The sequence below is a fragment of the Perognathus longimembris genome, chromosome 6 (assembly GCF_023159225.1).
Source record: "Perognathus longimembris pacificus isolate PPM17 chromosome 6, ASM2315922v1, whole genome shotgun sequence".
Taxonomy (NCBI): Eukaryota; Metazoa; Chordata; class Mammalia; order Rodentia; family Heteromyidae; genus Perognathus; species Perognathus longimembris.
The window spans coordinates 61349966-61363650 of NC_063166.1; the positions used below are offsets into that span (position 1 = coordinate 61349966).

The 13685-nt window shown below is 38.0% G+C and overlaps 1 protein-coding gene across 1 annotated transcript in view; it reads left to right on the forward strand.

Moving 5' to 3' along the window:
* The first annotated feature begins 2186 nt into the window (after positions 1 to 2186).
* Positions 2187 to 13685, forward strand: part of Tmx4 (thioredoxin related transmembrane protein 4) — a 39296-nt gene continuing 27797 nt past the window's right edge. Inside the window, exons 1-2 of the mRNA XM_048348816.1 lie at positions 2187 to 2442; positions 12043 to 12158. Coding sequence (XP_048204773.1) covers positions 2273 to 2442; positions 12043 to 12158 — 286 coding nt within the window. The 5' untranslated portion in view covers positions 2187 to 2272. The remainder of the gene's footprint in view (positions 2443 to 12042; positions 12159 to 13685) is intronic.

Sequence of the window (13685 nt, forward strand, 5' to 3'; positions counted from 1 at the left end):
GCCACTGGCATGCCCAGCTGAGTGAATTTGACCTTAGGAAAAATAGAGAGCCGTAGAAGTATTATAGGGTGTTGTTATTTCTAAATGATAATGTTTTCTGAGCCATACCAGGAATTATGCCTATATTATAACCATCCATTTGGAGCAGTTTCTATAATATTTAATAATATTATAATATTAAACCTGAATCTGAGTGTACAGTAGTTTTGAGTCCATATTATATTGGATACAAAGAATCTGGGCTGAGGTCCCATCTTGGTTTAAAGCAACTGATCAGGGCCTCACCCTGATCTCACCTTATTATGGCAAAGCTCTTCCATATATTTGTGCTGTGTTATTTCTTACAATCCTTTTCAGTTCTCCATCTGAAGGACAAGAAAAGCAGTCCTTGAACATAAAATTTATGTTACAGATTGAAAGTGCTTCAGCAATAAATTTCTTTTGTGCTCCGGATGCTTTCTTTCTCTTTATAAATTCTCATTTGTAAACATCTCCCTACCAAAGCACTTTGATAACACAGCAAAATGAATCTACCTTCAATACGGACTATAATTGTATTACCCTTATTTCAGGTATCTTTCTGCTATTCATTTAAACCCAATTTTAAGCATCATATTGCTTCACACAAATATTTTACTATCTATAACCCATAAAAAATTGAAAACAACAGAACATCTTAATGGAGCTCAACAAAATTAACTGTAACTAAAATTAAGTGCACTGCTTCACTTCTAAAACAATCACATATCCTATTTAAAAAGCTACACTGAAAAAAGATAGATTTACTGTGATTTAAATAGGCACAATAAGGTATCTTTCTACTGTCTTTGTAGCATTGATGTATACACCAAAATGGAGTTTTATATCATCACTTTCAGACATGTGCATAATTTATGATAATTTGTAAACTCAAGTGTTTTGATAAGAGCTGGATCCTTATCTAAGGCTAATTAACACCTAATCCACACCAGATTTCTATGTACAAAATTAATTTTTTCCTATAGCACCTAATGGAGATGGATCTTCTGTGGCCTTAAGTACTCAGTGCACAGCTGTCTTTGTTGGAAGTCCAGGATAGAAACCACTTTTTCTAGATATAGTATACAACTACTGAGATTTTGCTTTGCACTTCTGGTAAATGTTTAAAAAGCACATGTTGGAAAGGCTCACGGACTCTCAAACTATAATCAGCCTTAAACATAGTAACAATGCCAGGCAACCAAGGTACAGATTCATCCAATGTGTATCTGGAAAGAGATGTGGAAATTATTGAACAATGTTTTTCTTTTAGACCTAAAGAAACTGTGTTTGAGAGAAACGTAAGGTGCATTTTTATTTTATTGCAAATGAACGGTATGTTTGTTAATGGATCCATTTTTTTTTTTACCTGTTGGATACTTATGTTTTCAAAGTGACTATACAATTAAACATGGTTTTTCAAATAATCAGTCTAACTTCGGAAGCAGCAGCAGCAGCAATAAGTGCATAGTTTAGTACATATCTGGTTTCAGAAGCAGCCGCGGGAGCAGCAGCAGTAATATTGAGTCATGCAGCCCGAGAGCGCTAACTTCTCCCTTCTCAGCAAGCAGCACCATTCTCACTCTGCTTTGCATCCAGCCAACCCTAAACCCACTCCGCACAATCCATCGCTCTGCGACTGCAACCGTGGAAGACAAGGATGAGCTGACTTTTCGGAGAAACCACCAAGCGTCCAATCCTCCCTTTCCCAGGAGGTGGGGGAGGAAGACAGAAGGCTCTAAACTTCCTCCTTGGGTCATCTGTTTCTTTTCAACTCGGCTGTCGAGAAGAAAGGGAGGCCGTTGTCGTGGCAACCGACGCCCCAGGCAATGGCGTTGAGGTCACGTGGTGCGGCGGGGGGGGGATAATAATTAGGAGGCGTGGCCTCGGTGGACACAGGCGCTTATGCCGGTGCGTCGGAACAAGGGGCGTGGCCTCAACAGGCACATGCGCATTAGAGGCGGTGCCGGAGGGGGCTGGAAGGGGGCGTGGCCTCAGTGGTTCCTGGCGCATAAGAGGAGGTGTGGCGGAGGGGGTGGGCGTGGCCTCGCCGAGCACCGGCGCCTAAGAGGCGTTGCCGGCCGCCCGCGTGGTCCGCGGGGGCTGTCAGCGCGGCCTGCGGGAGGCGGGGCAGCTCGCGATCTCTTATCACAGTCTTAAGTAGCTCGGTGGCTGCGGCTGGCGAGGCAGGCCGAGCCGTTCTTTTACTCCATCCCCCTACCAGTCTGAGGGCATCCCCAGTTCCGCACCCGACATGGCGGGCGGGCGCCGCGGCCCGGTGGCGTTGGCGATCCTGGCTGCCTGGCTCGCCGCGGCGACCAAGGGCCAGGAGCAGGCCGCATTGCCGGCGGAGCAGAGCCGGGTCCAGCCCATGACCGCCTCCAACTGGACGCTGGTGATGGAGGGCGAGTGGATGCTGAAATTGTGAGTGTGCCCTTCAGCCCCCTCAAGCCACCTCGTGGGCTCCGTCCTCCCGAGCCCGAGCCGGCCACTCGCCACCCTGTCCCGACCGTCCGGACCTCGGGCGGCGGGGGACTAGCCCGGGGCCAGTGATCCGCATCGCCGAGCCTAGGACCTCCGGCTGCTCATGCGCGGACAGCCCTCCGCGGTGACAGCGGTGGGCAGGGAGCATCCCAGGCCGCTGTCACCCCTGGCTTGCTGGAGGCTTTGCCGAAGTGGTTGAGGGACTGAGTGGGCCAGTGACTAGGGGAGACTGAAGAGGGGAGACGGTGTCAGAAAAAAGCGTGTGTGTGTGTGTGTGTGTGTGTGTGTGTGTGCGCGCGCGCGCGCGCGCCCCCGGCTTGGGGCTTAAACTGAGCTTGGTTATGATTATGATTATGATTATTTACTCAAAGCTTACCACCACAACACCACTTCTAGCTTTCGGGGTGTTGGTTGGAAATAAGACTCTCGTGGACCCTTTCTTGCTCTGGCTGGCTTCGAACCCCTATCCTCAGATTTCAGCCTCCTGAGTAGGTAGGCTTACAGTCGTGATCCACTTGCGTGTGCCCTTTTCAGGCTTGCACATACAGGAGACAGAGCGATGACATATCCAGTATGAGCAGGTAAGGGGTGTGTTGAATTAAGTCATGGCAGAACAGGGAAGGCAGGTCAGTTTAGCCCGAAACATCTTTTTTTTTTTTTTTTTTTTTGAAGACCACTCAGGGTGTCGTTGTGAAAAGGAAACTAACACCGGTGGCCTAAGCTTTAAAACACGATTAAAAATAAAGGTAGATATTTGTTCTAATTGAAAGAGGTAGAACTTTTTGGGTTCGATATGGTAACTTAGTTGTGCTAATATGATAAAATAAGAGGTCATTAACAAGTTTCCCCTTGAACAAGAAAAGTCAGGTAAGTGGAGAGTGCCTTAGCTTGCACAGATAGGAAACTACATTTTTGAGTTGGAAGAAGGCAAAGGATTTGCTGCTTTAGAACCTAACAGTAACTTAATAGTACAAAATGATTGTTTGAAAGAGGACCTCAAGTTGACAGGAGACAGTCTGAGTAGACTTGAGAAGCCATAATGTGAGTCTGTAGGGAAAATGGAGAATATCTGGAGAACTAGTTGCAGAGGACCTATCTCTGCAGCCTGTCAATTCAGGGAGTATAGGTAAGTCATTATTACTATTTGATAGTTTGAGGTTGAGGTCATAGACCCACTCAAAACTGGAATTTGGTTTACCTGAGACCAAATTTGGGGTCTTTGATTTTAGATTGCAAGCAAATGCCTAAGAAGTGAAAATCTCAGTGTGTGATCAAGACTGAAAGTCAGGTCACTAAACAAATTACATTGCTCAAAGAACATAACATACACCATCCTTTCAAGTACTCATTTAGCATTTGTTTACAAAGAAGAACAAAATCAGATGATAAAATAAAATGCATTTGTGATAAAAATAAAACAGAGAGGTTACTAAGGAGAGCTACAAACAACTTACTAAAGTAACTTGGCCACCTTGGATGGAAGTGAGGAGACCATATTTCATTTAAGAGAACCATTTAAAGTAAGTGAAACTTATATTAGGACTGCCACGTTTTTAGTATAGAAACTATAGAGAAATGTAGAGAAACTATAAAAATACAGAAACTTCAGAGACATTATGCATTTCTTTATGCCAATTCTAGAGGAAGTTTTTTTTTGTAATCTTTATTCAGTATTGTATTTCTAGATGTAACGAGAGTCAAAACAGATAGTCTTCCTTAAATGTAATGTTGTCACTCCTTTTTCGTTCCCTTTGGGACTCTCTCTCTCTCTTTTAATGAAAGAATTGTAATCCTGGTGCTAATGGCTCAAGCCTGTAATCCAAGGTACTCATGAGGCTGAGGTCTGAGGATCATGGTTCTAATTACAAAAAGCTGAAAGTGAAACTCTGGCTTAAGCATAAGAGCTCAGAGTCAGCACCTAGGCCCTGAGTTCAAGTCCCAGGATTGTCCCAAAAAAGCAAATGAAGTATAAACATTAAACCTGAGACAAGTACTAGTCTCTGCAAACTTCTATATGAGGGACTTCCTCAAACTACCATCTGTGGTTATATTGGTTAAATGTTATCTGTTAGAAATGCCTCAGGCTAGATGGTTGCAGTTGATAGCTGTAAGTTTGCTCTGCATCCAGTTGTACAATATACCCTAGACTGTGGTGCAAGAAGAGTCTTGCAAGTAACCGGGAAGTGAGATGTGTTGAAATAATTTTAGCAGCAGTTCCTCTTTCAAGTACATTAAAGAATAGGTAGATAGAAAGGCATGAAAAAGTAAGGACTTAAGTCATATCCAGCTTCTTAAGGGATACCAGAAACCCAATCAAAACTACTTCTGAAGATATAGTGTGACTCTTGTCTATCTTTAAAAATTTTTATGTATTACTGGGTGTTACTGTCTCTTCCATTTGAAAAGAATCTAACACTTGGAGAAATATGAAACCCATTGGAGTCTTATCACACTATAGGCTTGCTATAAATTTCTAAGAATTCATAAAAACACTTATTGTACTTTTTCTAATGTATGTAATAGAAACCAAAAATGTGCTTATACAGTTTGTTATATGAATAATTCATTAACATGATTGGTTATATAATTAAAGATTAGTAGCAGATGACTTCATTTACCTAAAGAAGCCAATTAAGCTTTCTGGTAGAATTATAAATTTGGTAAACATTTCACATCACTGTGAATTACAGTTCTTTGTTCATCTGCTTATATGCTGTCTTTCCTCTGGGAATCTGGTTCCTTGTATTTCACATCATGCAAAGCCAGTGTCATTTAATTCTGTGATATTGGTACTGAAAGTTTATTAGAAAAATAATTGGTTATATTTTCTTTGTCTTTCAAGCACCAGGTTTTGGGGGTCCTTGCAATGGAATTTCCAGTTTTAAAAAGATATTTTTATCCTGACAAAATAGAGACTTCTATCTTAATCAGTAAACTGCTAGTAGGGCTATATATATGCTATCAAACTATTTGAGAAAAATAGGTAAGCTGATTATTTTTTAAGGCTGATGTAAATCAAAAATAGAAGAATCTATTTGAGAAATAACTAAACTATAAATGGCTGGGGTGCAGTTCATATAGTAGAGTGCCTTGCATAGCAAACTCAAGTCCCTAAATTCAAACTTCAGTTCCACTAGGAAAAGCATTTTTGTGTTACAGGGAAATATAATTTCAAGTACATTTTAATAATTCACCATTTCCGTTTTAGAAATTATTGAAAAATCTGATAAAGTATTCCATTTACTACTTTTACCTTCTTCAATCCTATGGCTTTTTGTGCAGTCTTTCTCTTCTTGTTTGATTTCTTATATTATTTTCAGTCTTTTTACCTCTAATTCTGCCTTTCTATCTTTTCCAAATAATATTTACTAAAGTGTTAGTTGCTGTTTTCTTTTGATTAAATTTTACTGACAAGGTGATGTGCGAAGGTGGTACAGGTGGTACAGTTATATAATAAGGTAGTGAGTACATTTCTTGTCATATTTGTTACACTCTCATTTTTCTTTCCCTTCCTTAGTTCAGGTAAGCATATATACAATATGCACTGTACCAAAATCATATACAGTAACCACGTAGGGAACGCCAAAGGAAATTCACCTAGAACATTAAACTTAATGACGATAGAATTCTACCTCCTGTGTCCTTCTCTTGGGGTTCTTTTTGATTATCCTCATCTTATATAATCATGTGTCCGTTGCTGTTTTCATTGTTACATACTGTTCTTCATTCAATTTCTCTGCAACTTTTAGCTATTTAGATATGTGCTAAACTCCCATTATGTTAATGTTACTATTTTTCCTTTTTGAAACACAACAATATAAAATATGATTCATTTAATGTACTGTTCTGGTGACTTTTTTTACCCCCAAAAGAATTAAAATATTCAGACACCTTAGATTTGACCTGCTTCTAAACTAATAATCAGAGAAAATTGTTATCATAAGAGTTACATCAACTTATTTCTATAAAGCAGATCCTGTTTTATAAAGCATTAATTGTTGTGAGGGTTTTTTTCTTTTTCTTGGTAGTGAGAGTGGTGTTTGAATTCAGGACCTTGCATTTACTAGGCAGCGAATGGCCACTGAGCCATAGCTCAATCTTAGGGAGTCCCCTAGCCTCCCACATTGCTAGGCTGAGAGGTGCTTGTCATTGTTCCCAGCCTTGGGTTTAGAAGGAATCTTGTGAACTTTTATTATCTCATCTGGGATGAAACTGTGATCCTCCCAATCTGTCTCCAGAGTAGCTAGGATTATAGTGTGAGCCTAGTCCCTAGATTAGTATGTATTTTCCAACTTCGAGTATAAAGCAAAGCCTCATTATTTAGTTATTAATTATTTATATATTTGTTGTTGGTACTATGTTTGAATGCAGGACCTCACGTTTCCTGGGCAAGTGTTCTACTACTTGAGCCATGTCCCCAAACTTTTTGTTTTAATAATTTTTACAGTCTCCTGCTTTTTGCCTGGGGCCTGGCCAGCCAGCACTCCTGGCTTGTTCTTTGAGATAGATTTTGTTTGAGCTGGCCTGGGATTGCTATCCTCCTATCGTACCTTCAAGTTGCTAGAATTACAGGCATGAGCCACAGCATCCAACTCACAAAACCTCATGATTTCCCCCAAGACCCTCTAGATTTTGAAATTATGTGTTCAATATCTCTCTGATAACTAGTTTTGAACTTTATTGTCTTAACTTTTCCATATGAAATAATCATGATTTTCTGCTGCTTAGATACATTGCTTTGCTTCACTGATTGCATGTTTAAGAAATAGTAAATGCGTGGTTATGTGGCAGATAGAGAGTTGGAGGTTTTGGAAAGTTAAGAGGGATGAGCCTACAACCTTGATTTCAAGGAACTTGTGGTCTAATATGCACTAATGGAAGTATATGTATTATTGTTCATTTATTTAATGTTTACCAAATGCTTCTCCTGTGTTAAACTTTCATTCAAGGTTCTCAGTAGGGCCCTATTGGCATGTTGGGTTGGAGAGTTCATGTTTAGTTCTTTCTGGTGCGTTTTTTCATGCATACTTAATATGTATATAAATAAAATTTATGTATATGCATATGTAAATATGGTAATAACAGAGACCATGAATTTACATGAATTTGCATTCATTACTATATTGTACTTATACAAGAACTAAATTTCTGTTGAAATTACTGTTCTTTAGAACCAAAAGCATACTAAGAATTTAAAAAGCCGTGGGAACAATACACTATATCCCACTCTTAACTGCAAGCTGACATTCCAACACAGAGCTGTCTGAATTTCATAATGTCATGGGCAGTGCCACAGACCAGTGCATAGCAACAGTATAAAAAAGAGAATAGTTCAAATTATTTCAAAAGCATATCCAAGTAGGCCTCATAATTGTATACATGAAGAATAACTTCATCAAATTCTCAGCTATATTAGGGACTGTTATATTTTCATTTATTGAAGTTTGCATGATTTAATAATTCCTGATGTAGTACATGTATGCAAATACAGAGTCTTTGAGAAATTCATTATAATTCAAGATTCTTATTTGGGGTACAATATTATTATGCCTTTTCTGTCTTTCCCTCTTAAGTGTTGATATTGATATTGAACCTTGATTTGTCTTCCTTGTCACAAAAGTATCTCCATGTGGTTCTTGGTTTGAGTGATCTTAGATTACCTTTATCAAATCTGTAAGCCACTTTTCTCTCTTTGGCACAGAGGTGCAGGGAGGTTGTAAGATTGAGATGAGCTTAAGCATCATAATAATCATCTTAGAGAGCCAGCTGAATATTACCAAAGTAGATTGTAATAGAATGTTCTTTCTGTGTGCTTGCTTTGTGTGTATCATCTAATTTCTCATTTAACTTCTGAGATATCCATTATCTCATTTCAAAGTTGAGGAAATTGAGGCATAGAGAAACTTTAATATGACTAGACAGATGATTAATTCCTGTTGGTTCTTTCTGGTTCCTCTAGCAGAACTCTTATACAAGAGCTTTAAGTGCTTATTGAAACATACTTAGTTATTTAATATTTTTAGAAGTTGGCTGTCTCAAGTGTCACCTGCCATTTGTATTTTTAGAAAATAGATAAGGAATAACTATTTACTTCAATGAAAAACATATTTTCAATAATATGCATATAATTATGTGTCTAGCTTACACTTATAGAATACCTATGTTCTAGTAGAAATATACTTTGCCTTGGACCTGTAAGAATACAAGTGTTTCTAATTGTAAATTCATGATCAAAGATGTCAACAGATTGTTCTCTGATGTTTCTCTTTAATTTCCAGATGTGGAGAATGAATTGTCATAGGAAGATCAATGATCTTTTAATATAGTATTGGATTTACCTTGGTTGTGGGCCTTCTTTCTCAACTAGACTCTTCTTAATGCTTTTATTAGTAGTACTTTTCCTAAAAGAAATGAATTATTATCTTGACTTTTTAGCATTCCAGATGCTAATGTACATTTCAGATATAATGTATGCATTCAAAATGTTTCCTGATTTAATTTTTTTTCTGTTCTTATTCATTAGAGTAGGTGTATGTAATTGTTTTGATTTTTAAGTGGGACTTATATGTATTGCTTTGCACAATTAAAGATCTTTAATGGACTAGCAAATGATGTTCTGACATCCCCATTGAGGTTTGTACACAATTTGGTCAGTTTCTCATTTTCCTTTTATTTTCTTTCCTAAGGTATGATGTGTATGGTATATGTATGCACAGTCCTCTGTGTGTGTGTGTGTGTGTGTGTGTGTGTGTGTGTGTGAGCAATAGAGGAGATATTCTTTTTACCTCTCCCATCCCTTCCCCTTTTTAATGCAGGAATCATAGGAACCACATGTTGCAAAAGCAACTTAAGAATACAAATAAATTAGTAAGAAACTAACATTTTTACAGTGCCCAAACTATCCACAACTTGGTTATTTTTATTTAATCAAGTTTTTAAGAAATACTTTGAAAAATTGTAAATAGACATAAAAATAGAAAGTTTTGAGTGTATTCCTATTGCACACCATCAAAGTCCGCAGTTATCACTGTATTGCTGTTACTATTTATTATTATCCATACTTACTCTTCTTTATCCCTTGGAGTTGTATTTAAGTGCTATAATGTTCACTCACTATATGAGAACATTTAGTAGTATCAATTCTTTTTTGTGTCTATTTCATTTCCTCAATATTTTGACATTTTGAAAGACGTTTTAAAGGTTTAAGCAGATTTAAAAAATATGTCTACTTGTTGATGGCATCCAGAAATATTATTCAGAGCTGATGATCTTTCCTGGAGTATTCCAATCTATTTTGTGAGCACGATTAATTTATTTTATCTGCTGCTTTTATCTTCTGGATATATTGTTAAACAAAACTAAACAAAACCACATGCTTTTCCAATTGTATCAAGGCATTTCTGTGACATTATTCTGCAAATGTTAACTTTGATTTTATTTGTACTGTGTTATTATGTTGAAATGAATTTCTAGCATATGGCATTGTTTATTCACAATATTTCATATTCAACATAGCCCTCTCAGTCCTGTAAGTCTTTCCAAGGCTTATTTAATTCCTTCTAATTTTATGTTGTCTCTTCCTTTCCATATTAGTTTTGTTAGGCTGCTGTAGCAATTTACTACATAAGGTAGGCTCTAATGTCTGACATTTATTCTCCCACAGTTCTGGAGTTCTAGAGTCCAAGGTCAAATTGGAGCATGGTGCCCTGTGGTTGCCCCGTGGGAGGAATAGTCTCTGCCTCTCTCCTAGTTTCTCCTGGCTACTAGCATCTCTTGGTGTTCTTTGACCTATAGCTGCCTTGAATCCAGTCTCTGTTCCCATGATCACATAGCCTTCCTCTATTGCCCTGTGGGAGGAATAGTCTCTGCCTCTCTCCTAGTTTCTCCTGGCTACTAGCATCTCTTGGTGTTCTTTGACCTATAGCTGCCTTGAATCCAGTCTCTGTTCCCATGATCACATAGCCTTCCTCTATTTCTTAGTGTCAGGACCCCGTTTTCTACCTTTGAATGAAGTGTTATTAAATTTAGGGACCCTTTTACATCAAGGTGATCTCTTCCTTACTTGTTTGTGCACAGGTCACAGGTCCAAGGGCTATGACTTGTATGGATTAAGAAATGTATTCAATTCACTAACTACCCAAGAAGCAAGCTTTTTAGATTCACATTTTAACACCTACAGATTAAGCCCTGAAAAAAAGTTCAGGGATTTGAAGTTTGTGAGCACTTCTAGCATTTCTAACACTTGGGAAGGCAAGGGAAACCACTGACATACTGCCTTTCCTTCCAGTTCTCCTGTTTGATTCAATCTTGCCTTGCCTTTCCCTGACTCAATATCCACAGAGCTACCACTTTGGATTTTTCTGAAATGTAAATCTGAATAAAGTTATCTTTCTACTTCAGAGCTTTACGCAGAGCTTGGAATTCACTCCCAACTCTATACATAACATTTTAAAAGGATGTGGATAATGTCTTCACCCTCCCAGGTCTGTTGTCTGAACCTTTACACACCTTCTTAGCATATTTATTGACTCTTCCCTTGGCTTTTAGTTCTACTTTCGATCTGAGCACATATATTTCTTTCTCTGTGAGTTCTATAGAAATCTATTGCCTAAGATTTTTTTTTTAAAGCTTAGTGGTTAACGTTTATTGACAGTATAAAAATCAGAGTTCTTGAAGGTCAGGGTATTTTAAACTCTTCTATTTAAGAAAGTGTTATGAAGGGTGTTTTAGCCTGTAGCCTTTTCCTTCCTTCATGGAATAGATCAGAACAATTTCAAATTGTATCTTCATTCCTATGTTAAGTTCCTTGGGCTGCTATAACAAATTGTAATATACTCAGATATTTGGACACATGGTTGAGAGCTCACTTGTGTCAAGTCTTCTGATCTCTCCCTATCAAGTCTGTAGTTTTGATGGATGTGAAACTGGATTGGGTAGTTAGAATAGTGGCGTCCTTGTGAAAATTGCTCTCAAAATATCATTTGCCCTCAAAAATGAAAACCTATCTGCAGACTGATAACATTTGGTTCAATTGTAATAATACTATTGGAAATTATTTTAGGTATTCTAATAATTCCCAAAATATTTTCAAAGTTGGGTTTAAATTTTGTATAGAATAATACTAATATACTAAATCCTGGAGGAGGGAATGATGCTTGCACTTTTCTTTGTAGAATGATTTTGGGGGGAAAAACTGCTTATATTTCCCTTCAGTTAAGAATTTTATTATTTTTTATTTATTTATTTTTTTTTTTTTTGCCAGTCCTGGGCCTTGGACTCAGGGCCTAAGCACTGTCCCTGGCTTCTTCCCGCTCAAGGCTAGCACTCTGCCACTTGAGCCACAGCGCCGCTTCTGGCCGTTTTCTGTATATGTGGCTCTGGGGAATCGAACCTAGGGCCTCGGGTATACCGAGGCAGGCACTCTTGCCACTAGGCTATATCCCCAGCCAAGAATTTTATTTTTAAGTTTGAATATTATGTTTCTCTCTTGCCTCACAAATATTTCCCCATGTTTGTATTCATCAACTATTCTTTTTATAGTTATGCCCCATGGTGCCCGTCCTGCCAGCAGACCGATTCGGAATGGGAGACATTTGCCAGGAATGGAGAAAACCTTCAGATCAGTGTGGGGAAAGTAGACGTCATTCAAGAACCAGGTACTATAAAGAGTGAACATTAAGTACAAACGGATGATAGCTTTCTTTTAGTGTTTTACAAGCATATGGCAACATTGAAAGACTAGAATTTCGATTACCTCTAAACTGACCATGTTGATAGTATTTGACCTTATCTAGGTCTACCTATGTTCTTACACATATGTGCACATAGATGTATATTTATTATTATTTTGTTGCAATGTTGACAGATAGTTACAAACATCACTGTAGTTCACCCTTCAATTTTCTATAGCATGTTAAAATTTTTCTCATTACTCATGGATATAGTTTGAACTAGGAGCCAATCAAAATGTACAATTTGTATTTGGTTGTTTTAAATTTCCCTAAATGTAGACTTATTCCTCCGTGTTTGCATAACATTGGTATTATTAAGGAAAACAGGCCAAAGTTTTCCTATGTATTTCTTTATGTTACTGCATTTAACCTTTTCCTCATAATTTCATAAACTGGAAGTTTAACCTAGGCATAATTGAATTCAGGTTAAATATTTGTGAAAAAATTAAAAAATTAGAAAGCAAAGGTGCTTTCTAAGTAGGGGCTGGGCATAGTGGCTCCCACCTATAATCCCAACTACTAGGGAGACAAAGACCAGGAGTATTGCATTTCGAGGCTTTCCAGGGGAATAATACCCCTATTTGAAAAGCAAACTCCAAAAGCAAAATAGATTGTGGGTGTGTGGCTCAAGTGGTAGAGTTCTTGCCTAGCAAGTGTGTGCCCTGAGTTTAATCACTATTATTTATTCAAAGAAGCAAAATGTATGTATGACTTCATGTTGCATCTCACCTGATGGTATGTCCTGGCCCTTGGTCAAGCACTTGGTCAAGGTAGTAACTCCAAATGTCTTTTGCCATACTCTGAAGAAACAGCCTTATTCTGTCATTAGCATTCAATCTGTGGGATGATACATTGGGATTTTAAGATCCATAATGTTACTTCCCAGATAGGTATTGAAGTGGGTTTCCACATGATAAATTTCTGCTTCTGTCACCCCATCTGTACTTACTAGCTGTGAGTGTTGTCATTTATAAAGAGGAAGGATTATTTTTGCTGAAGAAGGAAGAGACTTTTAAATTTTGAAATGATACTCACAATGAATTTCTACTTGTAGTTTAAAAATAACTATATTATATAATTTGAGAAAAATGTTCACCTTTTTGTTGAAATCTTTAAAATGTGGCTATTTTAAAAGAAAATATTTTTTACTGAACTATAGTTTCTAGCTAGGTTCTAAGAATCTAAGAAAAAAAGAGGTATGCAGGAGTATAGTCATCTCCCCCGTTTTAGCTGTGAATTAAAAAACTACAAGGTAATGAAGTGTCAATTATGTTGACACATTATGATGAAACAAAACATTTCTTTTTTTTTGCCAGTAATGGGGCTTGAACTCAGGGCTTGAGCACTGTCCCTGGTCTCTTTTTGCTCAAGGCTAGAACTCTGCCACTTGAGCCACAGTGCCACCTCTGGCTTTTTCTATATATGTGGTACTGAGGAATCGAACCCAGGGCT